The sequence below is a fragment of the Eretmochelys imbricata genome, chromosome 10 (genome assembly GCF_965152235.1).
Source record: "Eretmochelys imbricata isolate rEreImb1 chromosome 10, rEreImb1.hap1, whole genome shotgun sequence".
Taxonomy (NCBI): Eukaryota; Metazoa; Chordata; order Testudines; family Cheloniidae; genus Eretmochelys; species Eretmochelys imbricata.
The window spans coordinates 25690247-25709746 of NC_135581.1; the positions used below are offsets into that span (position 1 = coordinate 25690247).

General features: G+C 43.7%; 1 protein-coding gene across 1 annotated transcript in view; it reads left to right on the top strand.

Moving 5' to 3' along the window:
* CARHSP1 (calcium regulated heat stable protein 1) overlaps positions 1-19243 on the top strand; it is a 57017-nt gene extending 37774 nt beyond the window's left edge. Inside the window, exons 3-4 of the mRNA XM_077828762.1 lie at positions 364-486; positions 17524-19243. Coding sequence (XP_077684888.1) covers positions 364-486; positions 17524-17686 — 286 coding nt within the window. The 3' untranslated portion in view covers positions 17687-19243. The remainder of the gene's footprint in view (positions 1-363; positions 487-17523) is intronic.
* Positions 19244-19500: the final 257 nt, after the last annotated feature.

Sequence of the window (19500 nt, forward strand, 5' to 3'; positions counted from 1 at the left end):
TGAAACGCTACGTTCCCACCTCCTGCCAACTTTCGATTGGGTTCCACATGGTGGCAGCAGCACAACAAACAAACAAACAAACAGTACCCACAGAATCGGGCACAAAGTGCCGGACTACAGCACCAGCATAGATCTGTATTGATTTTGATCCATTTTCAAAGGCCATTGGGTGCTAGATAAGATGTGTGTAGCATATCATACTGTATGTTAAAATAGTTTGCACAGAGAGACATGTTAGTGGCGTGTGACTGAACATTTGGACTGTTGTATTCAGTGTGGATGGTATTCTCTAGCTCTGGTGTTGGTGGAAGCCCACATATAACTGAACATGAACTGCTTTTTTATGTCCTTCTCCCTATGCAGGACCGTGCGGGCCTCTGAAGGCCCTGTCTATAAAGGAGTCTGTAAATGCTTCTGTCGCTCCAAAGGCCATGGCTTCATTACTCCTGCGGATGGAGGGCCAGACATCTTTGTACACATTTCTGAGTAAGTCTTTCAAGTTGGATGTTGTAATTTACAGCTGATTGGCAATCTCCTTTCCCCCCCTCCCATTACTCAGGTTATAAAGGGGTCTGTGTTGTGAAACTTTAACCTCAGTGCAGAAAAATATGCAAATATTATGGAAAGTAGTAGGCTAATCTGGTTATTGAGCAATACTATAAAGTCATAGATTTTTAGGCCAGAAGGGACTATTAGATCATTTAGCCTGACCTTCTGTATGTCACAGGCCTTTACATTTCACCCAGTGTGTTCTGCATTGAGTCCAATTACTTGTGTTTGATTAAAGCATACCTTCCAGAAAGGCCAAGAGCTGCCAATTTTCATTCACTTTTTTCCCTCTTAAGTTTTCTTCCCAATCAATTTCTTCCCTCACCTTTGAGAAATTAGCCCTTTTGAAGCATCAAGTATCTATATTACTGATTGTCTTCTGTTTGCCCACAATAAATGTAATCAGATCGTGATCACTGGTCCCTAGATAACCACCAATTTCCAGGCCAGTGGTTAGTTCATTGTCATTTGTCATAATGAAGTTCAAAATCCAATTAACTTGTATTGGGTGCAATACCCTTTTTGTTAAAAAATTATCATCTGTGATTTTTAGAAACTCCAAGTGATGTTTCCTACTGGCTTCATGAGGCCTCCAGAATGGAGGTCATGGGACCTCCAATTTTTAAAAAGGGCTCCGGAGGTGATTCTAGGAATTATAGGCCAGTAAGCCTGATTTCAGTACTGGGAAAACTGGTCGAAACAATAGTAAAGAACAGAATTGTCAGACACATAGATGAACATAATTTGTTGGGGAAGAGTTAACATGGTTTTTGTAAATGGAAATCATGCCACACCAATCTACTAGAATTCTTTGAGGGGGTGGAGAAGCATGTGGACAAGGGGGATCCAGTGGATATAGTGTACTTAGATTTTCAGAAAGCCTTTGACAAGGTCCCTCACCAAAGGCTCTTAAGCAAAGTAAGATGTCATGGGATAAGAGGGAAGGTCCTCTCATGGATTGGTAACTGGTTAAAAGATAGGAAACAAAGGAGAGGAATAAATGGTCAGTTTTCAGAATGGAGAGAGGTAAATAGTGGTGTCCCCCAGGGGTCTGTACTGGGCCCAGTCCTATTCAACATATTCATAAATGATCTGGAAAAAGGGGTAAACAGTGAGGTGGCAAAATTTGCAGATGAAACAAAACTACTCAAGATAGTTAAGTCCCAGGCAGACTGCGAAGAGCTACAGAAGGATCTCTCAAAACTGGGTGACTGGGCAACAAAATGGCAGATGAAATTAAATGTTGATACATGCAAAGTAATGCACATTGGAAAACAGAATCCCAACTATAAATATAAAATGATGGTGTCTAAATTAGCTGTTACCACTCAAGAAAGTGGGGAGGAATAGCTCAGTGGTTTGAAAATTGGCCTGCTAACCCAGGGTTGTGAGTTCAATCCTTGAGGGGGCCATTTAGGGATCTGGAGCAAAAATTGGGGATTGGTCCTGCTTTGAGCAGGGGGTTGGACTAGATGACCTCCTGAGGTCCCTTCCAACCCTGATATTCTATGATTCTATGATCTTGGGGTCATTGTGGATACTTCTCTGAAAACATCCACTCAATGTGCAGCAGCAGTCAAAAAAGCAAACAAAATGTTGGGAATCATTAAGAAAGGGATAGATAATAAGACAGAAAATATCATATTGCCTCTAAATAAATCCAGGGTACACCCACATCTTGAATACTGTGTGCAGATATGGTTGCCCCATCTCAAATAAGATATATTGGAATTGGAAAAGGTTCAGAAAAGGGCTACAAAAATGATTAGGGGCATGGAACAGCTTCCGTATTAGGAATGATTAAAAAGACTGGGACTTTTCGGCTTGGAAAAGAGATGACTCTGGGGGGATTATGATAGAGGTCTATAAAATCATGACTGGTGTGGAGAAAGTAAATAAGGAAGTGTTATTTACTCCTTCTTATAACACAAGAACTAGGGGTCACCAAATGAAATTAATAGGCAGCAGGTTTAAAACAAAAGGAAGGATTTTTTCACACAACGTACAGTCAACCTGTGGAACTCCTTGCCAGAGGATGTTCTGAAGGCCAAGACTATAGCAGGGTTCAAAAAAGAACTAGATGAATTCATGCAGGATGGGCAGGGATGGTGTCCCTACCCTCTGTTTGCTAGATGCTGAGAATGGGTGACAGGGGATGGATCACTTGATGATTACCTGTTCTTTTCATTCCCTCTGGGGCACTTGGGGTTGGCCATTGTCAGAAGACAGGATACTGGGCTAGATGGACCTTTGGTCTGGCCCACGTTCTTGTGTTCTTATGTTGTGCTTATATGGTGCCCATATTGGTGCCCAGCAGCATCACAGGTTTTCTTTACAGATGAGTGTTTAAGGAGTAATTTATCCTGCTCTCTGGGTTGATTTGGTGGCCTGTAACAAGCCTCCACTAGTAGCCTTCCTCGGGTTTTGTGAGTTAGCAATTGATCCATGTGCATTCAAGGTCCTGTAGTTCTTAGTTATCAGTGATCCTAAAACAGGTGATAGTGTCTTTAACGTAGAGTGACCCTATCCTCCCCAGCTCTTTTACCCACTCTCTCCTTCCTGAGCAGGTTATAACTGATGATTTTAACATTGTAATCATGTGAAATATCCCACCAGCTATCAGGAATACCAGTAACCGCAATTTTTTTCTCATCAGTGAGAACTACCTGTTCCTCTCGCGTGTGTCCCACACACCTAGCATTGGTATATAAACAACTGAAAAATTTCTTCTCTTCACATCCTTTCCATATTGGTTCAATTTGTTCAAACACATGGAGTTTGAGATTGTACCGTGTTTGCCTCCTCAGCACCTCCCCTTGTGTTGATCCTTCAGTAATTCTTTGTTTAAATATGGGCACTTATTTACTCTGGCTCCACCTGGCTCCTATTTCAGTGATACTGGTGGTGTAGAAGTTGGAGCAAGTGCAGTTCTTGATAAATACGTACCACTTCGATAATGCAGTGTCATGTGCATTATTAACCTCCCCTACGCCTGCCAGACTTGCAAACAATGCATGTGCTCTTGAAAACGTATCTCTGGGTGAAGTGCTTTTCTGCTGGAGCTCTTCACTGCACTGGCCCCAGTAGTGAGTGTCTGTAGGTTCAAGCCCCACTGATGGTGGTGGTCATGATTTATTTGTATTTCAGGAGTGCCTAGAGGTCTCAACTTAGATTGGGGCCTCATGCTAGGCTCAGTTTGGCTCTGCATAAACACATTGGAAAAGATGACCCCTGCCCTGAAAAGCTTACAGTTGAAATAGAGAGGGCAGAGAGAGAGTGGGAGGGTAGCAGGCAGGCTATTGGCAAAGATGGGAATTGAACATCGGTCTCCTGAATCCCAGTCTAGTGCCTTATCTACTGAACCACCCTGCCTCTCATTTGTGTTTTCCTGAGTAATTTCAGGATTGGCTCTTTTTGCCTGATGATCCCACTATTACTGGTGTCCAGTTTTTCTGAATGCATCATGGTCTGATGCAGAGTTGCTTTATGTTTTCCTTCCAAATACTGTTTTATAAGCAGGTTATCAAGTTTAACACTTCCAAGTTTTGTGGGACTGGAAGGCTGTATATGTCTAGGGTCTAACTCTTCTGTCATTGAAGTAAGTGGGAGTTTTTCCATTGATATTAATAAGAACAGGATTGGGCCTTTAGTTTAAATGTTCAGTTTCAGATCTACAGTTTTAAAATAGTTGACATTTCCCTCCCTCTTATTAATATGTGCAATTACCAAAGTGTTGAAGATTTCAACAAGTTCTGTGTTCTTTAATTATTCTGAAGTATGGTTCAGGTAGGTGGAAATAGCTTTTGTGGTTGAAAGTGAATGGAAGTGTCACTGTCTCTTTCTTCTGACACCAGGCAGTGCAGAAATGATTTAATAACTCTTTGCTTTTCAGCATCTTGCATTGGGAATTAGAAACACTGTTCTTCATTAATGGGCATTGCTCATTTCAGGAGCGTTGTATAACCCATAATGGCTCAGTAGATTCTAATGACTCAGTTATCATTATATAGTGTCACTTTCAACATACGATCTGTGTTTACAGGGGTTCACTTCTTCTGTGTGTTTTTCAGCCTCCAGCCTCTCTCACGTGAGATTTGACTAGGAGTGGCATGAAACTGGTTGACCAGGTTTGCAGCACAGACATTTTGAAACAAAACTTGAATCCTTTATCTGCACTCACCAACTTTAGGGGGTTAGATAAAAAGGGACCTCACTGAATTTTGTTCATCTCTACTATGCGGGAAGCTCAGTGGATATTCTAAACAGCAAGTGTTAATCTGGCTGCTTCTCACCTCAGATGAACATTACTTTAACTTAAAACCAGAAGCCCTGATTTTAAGGTAAAGAAATGCAGTGTAATGCTTGGGATTTTATTTTGTTTTTCCTGAGCAACTTTGGTAAGATTGTCTGATCCTCTTTTATTTGCTCCCACAGCTGTGAGGAATAGCAAGGTTACGTTTCAATGCAAATGTGTCTCATAAGTCCATCGAACTAAAAGTATCTCATCAAATTAAACCATTCTTCTGTCTGTTTTACCTACCGTTGTAACAAGTAACTCCTAAGTTTACTAGAGTTGAAAGAGATCAGAGGGGAGAAGTTCTCTGGTTCAGTTTGTTTTTACTTTGATAGCACTTGTGTATATTCGGTTTCATTCTTTCTCCTGGTACAGGCAGTCAGGCCCTGATTCTGCAAACTGTTCAGCTTGGGCAGAACTTGAGGCCCATGTGGAGCCCGGTAGTAGTGGTACCCACAGCAGGTGTGTGGTGGAATTTCCCTTTGGAAGCATTTCTGAAATGATGACTCTCAGTAGTGTCTGATGTGAAAACCCAGTATTGCCTGATATGTAACCAAACCAAAGGCTGATCCACAAAACTCGTGGTGTCTACTTTTTCTGGCCTTCTGCATTAAGTATTGATTCCAGAAAACCAAGTACCTTTATTGAAAAGCTTCCTTGAGATTATTGGAAAGGCTTAATTTTATTATAATGAAAAGTAATTAAACTAGAAAGACGTTATGGCCCACCAAGTGCTGTAAGGTTTTCATGCACTTTGTCATTGTTTAGAGCTGGGCTTGAAAAATCCACTTCCCAATGGGGGTATGAAACTTTCCCTGGCAGGGTCTTCTAATCCCTTCTCTTCTCTAACCACAAGGCAGTGCTTTAAAATGAACCAGTATCTCCAAGGTAACGGTGTTATTATAGCAGCAATGATTATAGCAAATTTTCTGTCCTTGTGAATATCCTATCTCCATTGTTTTGATTTCATAGCCAGCAATTTAATGGGGGCTAACGGAGGCTCACATAAATGCTGGGTTCTTGACTGTCATTGAAGCATAACAACTCATATGACTGTAATTTCTTCTTTGTTCTCCATCTGTCCTTCCCAAAAAGACTGGGCGCAGTTCCTGATGGATGACGATCTGAGGGCTTTGAAGCTTTTGTGTGGTAGTCAATAGTAGAGGGGATCCCTGCAGAGCTTGCTTGTCAGCAGTTTCCCAAACCATCCTGCTGGTGCAGGACAGAATAGCCAGGGAAGTGTGTGGAAGAGAACAAGACAAGCTGCTGCATAGTACGAGGTACACACTGCAGCATGTGTGCTGCTGGTCCCTTGGGGCTGGGGAGTGCTCATGGTGATGGTTGCTAGTGTTCTAGTGAGCATTAGGGAGCACGCAGTGAAGGCTTGTTTATTGCCCAACCCTGTACAGTGCAGAGCAGGATTTGGCTATAGAGGTGAGACTGGAAGCTAGCTCATCAGAGCATGTTAACAAGTGAATGAACCATCTGCTTCAGAAAACACCATTGTAGGAGCAGCTGATCCCATGGAATGGGAAAGTGATGTATCTTGCTTCTGTGGCTTTCTGCAGTTTATTAGAACTTGGCTCCAATGAGGAACGGATGCACTGCAGAGACCTTCACACTGTCCTTCAGGCTGGAATATCCTGACCACAGTGTTAGTGAACCAGTTCTCAGAACTGGTTCTCTGTTTGCACTCCCTACTCTTACCTCTCTCCCTGCCTCTCTGCATCATAAACAGCCCTTGCAGAGATTCCCTGGCTTGTTGTAGTTTCCTAATGTATTGGGGCATGAGTTCTGGAAGAACTAGGTTCATTACGTCCGTAACTAAGGATGCTATATTAGCCAGAAACAGTTTGTAAATGGGGATACCCTGGGATGCATTTTCATTTCAGGCCACACATTCATACGTCTGCTATCAGAAGAGATTACTGAAAGGCAAGAGTTTTACTTTGGGCCATGACATCCTCCTTTTACATCTAGATGTCACACTCCTGTTGCATGAAGGAAATCAGACATTGCCTTTGTTACCCTTCCAGGCTCTTTGGCAGGAATATAGGGATTATCTTTTTCAAACTCCTCTTTGACTTGCTATCAGTTGAGTTGCAAGACCAGCATCTTGCCTTAACACTCTTTGGGCTGTTCTTGTACCTGTAGAGTGGGGTATAAAATCATGTATTGGAGACATGAGAAGTAGTAATTTTTCTCCGGAAGGTGAGTCTAGTTCTGAGCTGAGGGACAGAATTGAAAGTGAATATTCCAGCAAAAGAATCGAAGCTTCAGCACCAAGGGAACTCGCAGTGCAACAGCTCTGAAATTGTCTTGAATGGAGAATGTTTCTTTGCTTATTGGAATCTGCCAGTTTAGAACCTCATTGAGGTAAGCCTGGCAAGTGTGACTGTATCCCTTAAACAACAGAGAGCTAGCAGGCTTATACTGTGGTGTGATTCCTCTTAAAGCACCTAACCTGGCCATGGTCTTTCTCACTGCTTTTCAAGTTTGAAGTATTTGTATTAGCAGGGGTTTGTCCAAGTGCACAGGTCATAATATTTGATTGAGCGCTCAGAACTTCTATGGAAGCAAAAAATGAGGACTCGGCAGTGAGTTGAAGTGATGCTTTGTACAAAACACGTGTTGTTAATGGCTACATACCATCTGTTGCTGTGCACCAGTAATGAAATCTGTTCATGTTAAACTATAGTTCCATGGAGTTGCCATCCCATTGCTATACCGTATGAACATGCCCAAAGGTGGACCAAGCATCCCTTTGGATTTTTATAGCCTGTTTTAGACTCTCTCTCTCTCTCTCTCTTTCCTGTTTCTCTGCTCCATGAAACACATTAGCTGAGTCACAGGTTGGATTTTATCGTTTGAATATCCCAAGTGACTTTTTGAGTGGCAAAAGGAAGCAGAGAGCTGCTCTGCACAGCCCTGCCTCTGTTACATTTTAAAAGGAGATGGTCCTGAACAATATTCCCCAGTTGGACCTCTTGTCTTCTTAACCCTCTGCCCACTGGAATCTTGGGGTGTTGAAAATCCAGATCTGATTGTTCTGATTTGAGTCCATTGCTGGTTCTAAAGTACCACAGGCAGGCTGTGGCTTTGCCTAGCCCAGAGCTGCAGTCCATCTTCTTCCCACACTGCCAGTCAGATGGGTTGCTTTCATTGGTATACTGAAATATCCAAAGCAGGATCTGTTATGGCAGGTAGAACTAGCTCCTACAGGAAGAGGGGGAACAAATCATTCAATGTTATTTGGAGGGGTATGGAAATGAGCAAATTAGTGAGCAGGATTTTCCGTAGGTTTTTCTGCCATTCATGTATTTTCATACATAATACTAATGCAAAGTGGACTTCCCATTGAAAACTACAACAGTATGTGTCCACAATGATGTTGATAATAACCCAAACCTAGACCCCGGTCTGCTGCATCCCAAGTAGCCAAGAGAAAAGATGAGTTTTGTGGCATGTTCTGGGGGCTGAAAATTCTGTGGCTTGGTCCAAGGATAGGATAGCAACTACAGTGTCTCACATGGGCAAACAGGCAGCTATTCAGGTAGCCAGACCCCAAACCATTTGGGCCTTCTTGGGCCAAAACCATGGCTGAGCACTGGTGTCATGTTCTCTGTGTGGTGCGCTGCTTAAGAATGTGGCATGCCTGACTAATCTAATTGCCTTCTATGACGAGATAACTGGCTCTGTGGATGAGGGGAAAGTGGTGGACGTGTTGTTCCTTGATTTTAGCAAAGCTTTTGACACGGTCTACCACAGTATTCTTGCCAGCAAGTTAAAGAAGTTTGGCTGGATGAATGGACTATAAAGTGGATAGAAAGTTGGCTAGATTGTCGGGCTCATGATCAATGGCTCCATGTCTAGTTGGCAGCCGGTATCAAGTGGAGTGCCTCAAGGGTCGGTCCTCGGGCCGGTTTTGTTCAATATTTTCATAAATGATCTGGAGGATGGTGTGGATTGCACCCTCAGCAAGTTTGCAGATGACACTAAACTGGGAGGAGAGATAGATATGCTGGAGGGTAGGGATAGGAGGGACCTAGACAAATTTGAGGATTGGGCCAAAAGAAATCTGATGAGGTTCAACAAGGACAAGTGCAGACTCCTGCACTTAGGACGGAAGAATCCCATGCACCGGTCCAGACTGGGGACCGAATGGCTCGGCAGCAGTTCTGCTGAAAAGGACCTAGGGGTTACAGTGGACGAGAAGCTGGATATGAGTCCACAGTGTGCCCTTGTTGCCAAGAAAGCCAATGGCATTTTGGGATGTATATGTAGGGGCATTGCCAGCAGACCGAGGGACGTGATAGTTCCCCTCTATTCGACACTGGTGAGACATCTGGAGTACTGTGTCCAGTTTTGGGCTCCACACTACAAGAAGGATGTGGAAAAATTGGAAAGAGTCCAGCGGAGGGCAACAAAAATGATTAGGGGACTGGAACACATGACTTATGAGGAGAGGCTGAGGGAACTGGGATTGTTTAGTCTGCGGAAGAGAAGAATGAGGGGGGATTTGATAGCTGCTTTCAACTACCTGAAAGGGGGTTCCAAAGAGGATGGATCTAGACTGTTCTCAGTGGTAGCTGATGACAGAACAAGGAGTAATGGTCTCAAGTTGCAGTGGGGGAGGTTTAGGTTGGATATTAGGAAAAACTTTTTCACTGGGAGGGTGGTGAAACACTGGAATGGGTTACCTAGAGAGGTGGTGGAATCTCCTTCCTTAGATATTTTTAAGGTCAGGCTTGACAAAGCCCTGGCTGGGATGATTTAGCTGGGGATTGGTCCTGCTTTGAGCAGGGGGTTGGACTAGATGACCTCCTGAGGTCCCTTCCAACACTGATATTCTATGATTCTATGACTTCATCTTGCAGGTGGCCTCATGATGCAGCCCCACCTTGGACGTGTACATGCAGAGAGCTTGTTCTAAAATCTAGACACTTATCCTGTGAAAGTTCTGTCCTTCATGCTCATGAGTGTTCTGCTATTGGTCATCAGTTTCCTGCTTCTAGTTCAATATCACTGTTATGCAGGTGGGACGTAACTGGCATGGAACAGGTATTCTCTTCGGTAGCTAGGGAGAGTCTCATAGATGGTTCTGAATATCAGGACATGGACAGTCTGTTCACTAGAGAGCTGACACCAAGAGCTGGGAATCAGGGTGAAATATGTCTCTGGAGACTGCTTCGCTTCATACCATTTGGAGCTTTTTCCGGGGTTGTGGCTTTATTCAGTGGCATCAAGTGTAGGTTTCTTTGGAATTGTGGCTCGTAGAACGAACCATTGATTATTTAGCAGGGGGCTCTGTTGTTGTTATCGAACCTTCCCCAGGTGCAGGGTCTGCTTCACAGTGGTAGGGCAGAAATCCCGCAAAAGTTCCAAGGTTTCTCTTTGTGTTGTTGGCTCAAACTCCATTAAGGAAGGTGGATTGAGCAACTCTCTCTTTTTGTCTTGGCTTCCATGGCCCCTTGTTAGGTCATCCCCTCTTTTGTTGATTGCAAGACTGGAGCAGTTTGCCTGGGACTGAAGTTATCTGAAGGCATTCAGGTTTGATAACCCAGGTTAGCTCTACTGGTGTCTCCTGTCTTGCTACTCAATAAAAATATTAGTGTTGTAGGGGTATTAAATGAGTTACAAAGTGTGCAAGATACACAGATCTTAGAAGCATTGAAACTAGCTATCTAGGGCAACTCTCGGCCATGCAGGATTGTTCCTTCTGACATATTTTGACCACACTGAAAACACTTACACTAAAAGGTTTCCCTTTGACTTTGTCTTTGTCCCTGGAGGGCTAACTAGAGCCTTACTGATATGAATAGCAACTCTGAGACTGTAACAGTCCATATTTAGACAATTTTTTAATAAGAGCCCCTCCTTCGATTCATGTGCAGGCCTCCCTAAAAATAGTGCAGTATAAGATACTCACAATCATCACAATGGTATTGTGATGGGAAACGAGAGTTGCCAGATAGCATAAAACTTAATATACATGCTCTCAGTTCTACCCGGAGTCAGGAACAACATTTTCTATTTTAATATTTTTGGCTGAGATTTTTTCAAAGTCCCCTAAGGGATTTAGATGCAGAATTCAATTTAAAATTAAAGGCAGTTGGTGTCCAAATCCCTTAAGTAGCTTTGGACAAACTCAGCCTTATTTTCAAATATTCATCAGTCCATAAGAACAAGACATCTTTGTGTTTTAGCCTCCTAGCAGATCCTCTACTAGATTACATCTATAATCTGCATTGCATTTAATGCAAGCGTAGTCAAAAAGAAAACAGCTATCACATACTGAAACACTTTGATTCTTTTTGCTTAGTTTATCTGATCTCTTCAAGTTCACTTGATTTCCAAAACTAAACTTATGCTCCCGCCTGTAACTCAAAGAAGGGTTTCAAAACAACCTTTGAATTATTCCTTCATCTTAGACTCCATCACTCAATGCATTTTTCCACTCCCTCTCTACTGCTGATTTGTCATCTTTCCCATAGCTATATAGTTTTCTTTTTGCCACCAATGGAGAGACTAATCCAGCTCGAACATTGCTTGCTCTTTAACATCAAAACATCATTTAACCATGTCACAAGGCAGGAGCAATTCTCTGTCCAGTGTTTTGCAGCCTGTTTGTGTACTGTGGACACAAAGTTAACATTGCCATATCCAGTGAGACACGCAGTGGGAAGATGCAGGGGAAAGAATCTCCATTCAGTAGGAAGCCAAGCGCATCAGTGTGTGAGAAATGAAATCTGTCTGCAGCCCTGGGCCATTCTTGCTGGGTCAAAAGGATTGTCCTGTTTTTGATCAAGTAACTCTATGTCAACAGGAAGGGGAAGGGGAAGATGTGAGGCAGAGAAGCATTAGAGGGAGGAAGCACTTAGAGCCTTTCTAGGGTGGAGTGAGATTTTTCTCATAAAGTTCAGTCTCCTGGCATGTCGGTTTGTATAAGGTTAGAAGACAAGCACAAAATTGATGCAGTCAACATAATGCTCAAACATTTCCTGCCTCTCTTACTAACAATAGCGTAGATTAAACTGAAACTGGACGATGGTTCCAGGGGTCTAAGGACAGCCCACTGTAAAACTTTCATCACACGGGCTGGACACTTGCTGTTCTTACTGGTTGGGCGTACTCACAGAGACCTCCATTTTGGAGTACGGTCACCAGGAGTTAATTTTGCCTTGAACAGCATGCCAAGGCAGTTCGGAGCAGAATTAGGATTCTTAGGATCATACTGGTAAAATGTAAATGGATTCTAACATTGTGGAAGGAGAAAGCAGCAACTAGCTTTGTCCATTGGGTTAATTAACTTAAAAGAGCTTGGGTCAGAGTAAGTCCAGCTTTATTAAACTGACAATTTATGGATTACAATGATGCCAGCTTCTTGTTCTCTGTGTGGGCACCCAGTGGGCGAATAGCTGTGTGGATAGAAAAGGTAAGATGGTAATGGAGAGCATAACCTTCAGCCTCTGTACCCATCCCATTCACTCTTCTCCCTAAGACATAGTCTGCGCTGCAGGCAGGTGCAGCTCTCATGTTATGTGCATGTTGGTGCACATGCTCTGGATTATTAGGAAAAGCTTTCTGTTAATGTGCACCTGGTTTCCCTTTCATCTCGAGAGCTAGCCACATACATGTAACTATACGTATCATTCAGATTTTATCGCTAGTCAAACATCAGTACAAAATAATAAACCAATAGATGTTACCACTGAGGGTAATCTTTTTTCTTTTTTTTTTTCCACTCTGCTTGGACAAGAACACAAGAGACTTGATTGCTTGCTCTGTTGCTCGTGTACTTAGCACGTTGCTGCTGTGTTCAGGGTTTGCAGGAGGCAGTTAAAATCCTTTCCGTCTAAGGCGAGTTGTCAGTGTCTCTTTTGAATGCCTCGGCATGCACAGAGTTTAGATCGATGTCACCTGCGTTCAGAAAAGTTTTTAAAGCGAAAGCTGACCCCTATTTGCGGAGCAGCTCCTTCAGCCAAACCGACGACAACGCTTGGGAATGGCACCAGTTTGGATTGAAGCCTGTAAAGCAGTGATGTGACTGCCTGCACTCAACACCTAGCATGCGTGTGTCGGTGAGATGGAGGTGCTTTTGGCTGTCGGGATGATGAATAGATGCTGCTTTGTTTCCAATCCTTTCTAACTCTGCAGCTGTTGCTTTATAAAACGTTGCCTGGAGTTGGCAGAGTGTGTTTGAAGCCCCATGGAAAAGAATGCATCACTGCTCTTTGCTCCATTGCTTCCACTGGTACAGGTTGACCATATCTTTTCTACTTATATTTTCTGTCTGCAGGTGATGGAGTCTTGAATTAATGTTTTTGGTCACTGTTTTAGGTATTTTATTCTGTCACCTGGAGTCCCTTACCAGGGGGCTGTGTGTATTTAGTGGTTGTGCACCAGTGCCTTTCACTGAATGGCATTTGGTCTGCTCAGGTGCATCTCTAAGCCCCAGGGACACTGGCGGACAAAAGAGAGTGTGAGTTTTGTTGCCAGTAATAGCTAACGGGGATTCTCTGTTGGCCCAAATAATAGAAGCCTATGGGCTGTTTGGAGCTGATGATCCTCAGGTTTGTTCCTCCTGCATATGCATGATAGGGTGTGACAGTGGAGTTATAGCAAAGCTGCTGATTTTGTTACAGCTTATGGGCAATTGGCAGTCACCGTTGTGCCCAGACTACATCTGGGATAGCATGGCCCAGTGCTGAGTCCTTTAGGTAAGTTATATTCCCCTCAGGTACTTATTGTAAAAATGCCATCCCCAGACGGGTAGTGATGAGTGGAACATGAGTCTTCTGTTTGAATGACTCAGGCTGATTCATATCAGGCTTATCATCTCTAAGAGTATGGCTACACTGCAGTAAAACCCCTGTGGCTGGCCCGCATCAGCTGACATGGGCTGTGGGACTATAAAATTTCAGTGTAGATGTTCACGCTTGGGCTGGCTCTGGGACCTGCAAGTGGGGAGGGTCCTAGAGCCTGGGCGCCAGCCCAAGGCTAAATGTCTACGCTGTAGTTTTGTAGCCCCAGAGCCCAAGCCCCACATGGGCCAGCCGCAGGAGTTAAATTACAATGTAGATATACCCCTTGTCATAAATATAAAGGGAAGGGTAACCTCCTTTCTGTATACAAAACTATAAAATCCCCCCTGGCCAGAGGCAAAACCCTTTCACCTGTAAAGGGTTAAGAAGCTAAGGTAACCTCGCTGGCACCTGACCAAAATAGCCAATGAGGAGACAAGTTACTTTCAAAGCTGGATGCGGAGGGGGGCGGAAGGGTCTGTCTGTGTGGTGCTTTTGCCAGGAACAGAAAAGGAATGGTGTCTTAGAACTTAGTAAGTAATCTAGCTAGATATGCGTTAGATTATGATTTCTTTAAATGGCTGAGAAAATAAGCTGTGCTGAATGGAATGGATATTCCTGTCTTTGTGTCTTTTTGTAACTTAAGGTTTTGCCTAGAGGGATTCTCTGTGTTTTGAATCTAATTACCCTGTAAGGTATTTACCATCCTGATTTTACAGAGGTGATTCTTTTACTTTTTCTTTAATTAAAATTCTTCTTTTAAGAACCTGATTGTTTTTTCATTGTTCTTGAGCTCCAAGGGTTTGGGTCTGTGTTCACCTATGCAAATTGGTGAGGATTTTTATCAAGCCTTCCCCAGGAAAGGGGGTGTAGGGCTTGGGGGGATATTTTGCGGGGAAGACGTCTCCAAGTAGTCTCTTTCCCTGTTCTTTGTTTAAGACGCTTGGTGGTGGCAGCAAAGGGTTCAAGGACAAGGCAAAGTTTGTACCTTGAGAAAGTTTTTAACCGAAGCTGGTAAGAATAAGCTTAGGGGGTCTTTCATGCAGGTCCCCACATCTGTACCCTAGAGTTCAGAGTGGGGAAGGAACCTTGACACCCCTAGTTGAAGAGCAGCGACAAAAGCTGCATCAGCTCATCTGTCAGTGCTCATTAGCTCATTCTCTGAATTTCCCCACAGCACCTATCGTTCTTCAGTGATGCTCAGATTAACCCTTTGACACGGGGACTTTGGCTTTCTGGTGCCCTGTACCACAGCGCTAGTGCTGTGATGCTGCATTGACAGTCAGGACATCTCACATTTGTATCTAAGCCCCTGGGAGCAGCTTGGAGCGCCATGTACGCAGTAAGAGTGTCTTGTTGGGTCACATTGGAAGTGTTTGGGACATAAAGGCACAAGGCAGACTGGATGCCAGAGGGGTGGTAGCCATTTCTTTTGAGCACTTCCAGTGGTTCCACTGAGGATAGTTTCAATAGTCTCTGCTTTCAAGAAGCTACTTGTACCCACTCTCTACGGCAAGCTCCTGGAGCCAGGAGATGTCAAGTCTCAAATAATCATATGGTTAGTGTGATCAGAGGCAGATTAAGATTTACTGGGGCCCTGGACACAAAGAACTTTTGCCCTGCCCCCCCCCTCCCCCCTTACCCAGGTTCTGGTGCTCCTGCGGGGGGGGAGGGGGGGGCAAATTGGCCAGGGCCCCTGGGCGTGGGCCCATGCATTAATCCACCACTGAGTTTGATGCAGCTGTGGGTTGAGAGGGCAGCCTGGAGCCATGGGAGGTAAAGACCAGTTGGATCAGGCTGTGTGGGGAAGGTGCATTGAATTTGGTGGCGCTGGTATTAAATCATAATGGAAGACTTTACTTAGATTTCCCCTGGGAAAGCTTTTTCTGCCTTATGTTGCCATTCCTTATTGCTGTAAAAGGCTGATTTTACACAGGGATTGCTTCTGCAGAGGCTCTGTGTTGACTGCTTTGCTCCATGCTGGTCTGTCTGGAGTTGTATTCCCGTGGGAAAGAGGAGCTTTTCTGCAGCTATTTTTTTAACCTATATGGTAGGAAAATGTGTGGCTGAGAGTTGGCTACACAATTATTATTAATCACTTGGGCTCCCACAGCCTTCAGGGTTGAAAAGCTTGTTCTGAGCTATAAGCCCAGCTTCCTGCTGTTTTTGCTTTATTAGTGGCAGGCTGCTGGAAGCGGGGAAGAAGGGGTCCTTGGAAAAGTTTGTAGCAGTCAGTGGAAAAGTGGTGGGTTAGTAACCTTTAACGTTCTCTATGGCTGACCCTGATATTGGGAACTAGGAGGAGGAGATACATTATTTCCAGGCGGGTTCTGCTTGGATTGCATACAGTAAACAGCTACCAATTAATAAGCTGACTATGCAGCTTTGGGCGTACTTGCTCTGAGGCCTCTGTACCCACCTTAACGCTGCTGATGAATGGCAGATAAAGGGAGCGAGTGTTGTCAATGGAAGTTGAAAATGGCTCAGCATTTGCCTGTTCCCTGAGGCCCACGTTTAGTATTTTTTGCACAGCATAAGGCTTTAGAGGAAAAAACTCTAAGGCATTTGACACTCTCTTGTATATTAATTTCGATGTCCATTCTGTTCCCCGCCAAAAATGTTGAGGGAATTAAGGTTGAGAGTACATCTCCGTAACTTAAGGGTAAACATCATCACCGGGATGTTGTAATTCTCCCAAAATCCAGGAGTGGAGATGATGCTTAAAAGAAATCCAACCAAGTTAAGGTAAGAATGACACATTTAAGGGTTAGGCAACCTATAATTGTAGACTGTCGTGATGCCATGGAATAATCGTACAGTTATGACTTGAGGCATTGGATCAACTGGTTCAGCATCAGACCTTTCCCCTCAGGGTGTGACTACAGGGCAGAGGGGAACACGGCCTGGCCCCGCTGCAAAAAACTGGCTTGAGATGTGGAAAAGGTGGGAAATATCTGTATTTCTGGAAGAATAGATGTGACAGAGTTTCCCACCTCACTAGGGTGTGAAGGGGTTAATGTCTTTCCTGGAACAGGGTACTGGGGAAGAAGTCACATGGGCTGGAGGCATCTCTGGAGTGGTGAATGCTCAAGAACCCTCAGCAACTGAACCTAGCCCTTGGAGACACAGTGGAGGACAGCGATCCGTCATTAACTTTTAATGACTGGCAGCCGAACATGTGGACCAGCACAGCTGCAACTTGAAACCAAGACCCTGAGGTGTCAGCTCGCTGGAATAAGAATTTGGCTGCCAAGTGCAGTATGGCAAATTGAGTCCTAGATGCTCTGGGCTAGAGGCAGGGTGTACTGCTGCCTCTAGCCCAGAGCATCTAGGACTCAATTTGCCTCATGGACATCTGTGTAAGCTTCGCTCTCCCATTCTCACCTTCCCATACTGCGTTCAGTTGACTAATAAGTGCTGGCTTGTTTTGAGAAGGCCATCCTATGTTGCTGCAAAACGTCTGCTGGTTGTATGGTTCCCAACAGGGGGTAAGTCTCCAACAGGGGCATAAAGTCATTTGGACCCGTTGGAGAAACCACAGCAAGAAACGGAGTCATGCAGCCAGAGCCCCAGTCTTGGAGTGGGCAGAGCCATGAGGCTCTCCCTTGCAAAAAGTGAAGGCCTAGGGCGGAGCGCTAATGGGGTATACTCCCAGAAAGAGTGTATAAAGGTCAGAGGCCTGGTAGGCCCTGGGAATCTAAAGATAGGAATTTAATCTGAAAGAAAAGTGCGGGTTATAGAGTTGATGAAGCAGCTGTTACAGAGCAATAGCAGAAGTGGTACAACTAATTATTCTGCAAGTGCCAGAATACATTTACCTGGAGCTCTCTCCCCCCCTCCCCTTTTTTTTTTGTGTGTGTGTTTTTCCCTTAACAGTATTGAAGGAGAATATGTTCTGGTGGCTGGCGATGAAGTCACCTACAAGATGTGCTCTATTCCACCTAAGAATGAGAAGCTGCAAGCTGTAGACGTGGTCATTACCCATCTAGCACCTGGAACAAAACACGAGACCTGGTCAGGGCATGTTATTAGTTCCTAAGTTATCCCGCATGAAGCTGTATCATCGAAGACACTCAACAACTGACTTTCACGTGAGACTGACAAATGAATATTTTGCATATTGAGTGGGAAAACTGTTAATAAGGTAGGAGTTGGCCAAATTACCATTTTTACAATAGGCACGATACTTAAAAACAACATACAAACTCTAAGGGAAAAAAATAGCTTAAGGAAATTTCCATGCCGGGTGTGTCTGCTTTTGTGATCTGTGACTTGAGTGATAGTGGATGCCCAAAGGTGTTAGGAACTCTAACTAAAACAGATTGGAGTGATAAGATTTTCTATCAAAATGGCAGCACCGAGGGACACGCTTAGAGACCCAGTATCTACCTGTAACATATTGTTCCCTTTGGCTAAATTTCTGTAAATGTGGTGAATGCTCAGGCAGCAGAATGTCAGCAGAATACTGCTAAAAAGTCTCAGAGTAAATGTACTTGTGAGAGAGAGAGAGAGAGAGAAAGAGAGAGAGACATTCGTTGCTGCAATTTCTTTTCTTCACAAGCTAAATAACAAGCACATTGTACAGTCTTAATCTGACAGCTCTCAGTTTTGACAGCACCTTCTGGTTAACTGTCAGGTGGAACAGTTGCAAATTAGCTAGCTGCAGGAGTGTGGAATTGTTAGCTTTATTAAATGTGGGTTGTTTGTGCATTTACGTTGTGTGCCTTGATGGGTGATTAGCAACAGATTTACAGACCAGTAGTTACAAAAGTAGGTTGCTTCGCACTAAGCAGTAGAAAAGCAACAGAGGTGGGAGTGGTTCACAGCCTCTGATAGTGCCTGAATTTAATGAAATCTTTAAACTGCCTTGATTTTTTTTCATATATACATGTTTGCGAGAGTAGTTAGTGTCTACCATGGCTTGTTAGCATTTACAGAGTCACGGCACTTGCGAAAAAGCGAACTCTGCCATGTTCAGATCACTGTATATAAAACGCTGTATGAATTATTTAGTAGCCTGAGTGAGAAAGCCCTGTAGTGGATTCTGCGTCCTGCTTTCCTGCCAAGCCTGCTCAGTGCTGTGTAGTGCTGCGGCCACCACCTAGAATCTCTTCTCTGCTTCTGGTTCCCGCAGGCTTTCGCGCAGACAAACCATTGTAACTGTTCATTTCTGCATCGGCTCTGCTACTGCTTGTCCTCCGTAAATTTTCCAAATGAAGCATTGTCCCCCCACAGAGTGAGCAGAAATTAAACCGGTTGAAATGAAACTCTCTTCTCTTAGTTACGTGGCATTTGCCTGTTCACTATAGTAACAATCAGGACTCGTGCTGTTGTGGAATGCATGAAGATGCTATTTCACGGAGAAAGGTGAAATGGCCCAAGCCATTTCAACCTACAGTGATTTAAAAGAAAAGAAATGTGAAGGTTAATAATTACTGTGATATTTCGTTTCACTTTTAATTCATCTATATTGTACTGCTTAGTTTGTAAGCTACTTTGAGTTTTAAACCTGTATTTGTTGTGGGTTTAATATGCTGTAGATTGTAGATTAGCATACACTGCTTCTTTCACAATAAAAGTTTATTTCATAACTGGTTGATAAGTTATCGTCGGTATACTCACTCACGACCTATTCTGTATTTAAGACTAGTACTAATTAAAAGTTTGTTTGTGTGTGTGTGTGAGTGAGTGAGTGAGAGAGAGAGAGAGAGAGAGAGAGGTGAAGTTGTTCGCAAAAATCACTTCTGTGCAATATCAAATTATGGGTGTTGGAAAATGAGTAACTTTACAGTTTCCTAGCTGGTGAAAACATTAGTTAAATCTAGCAGTTGTGTAGGTTGACTGACCTCTGGT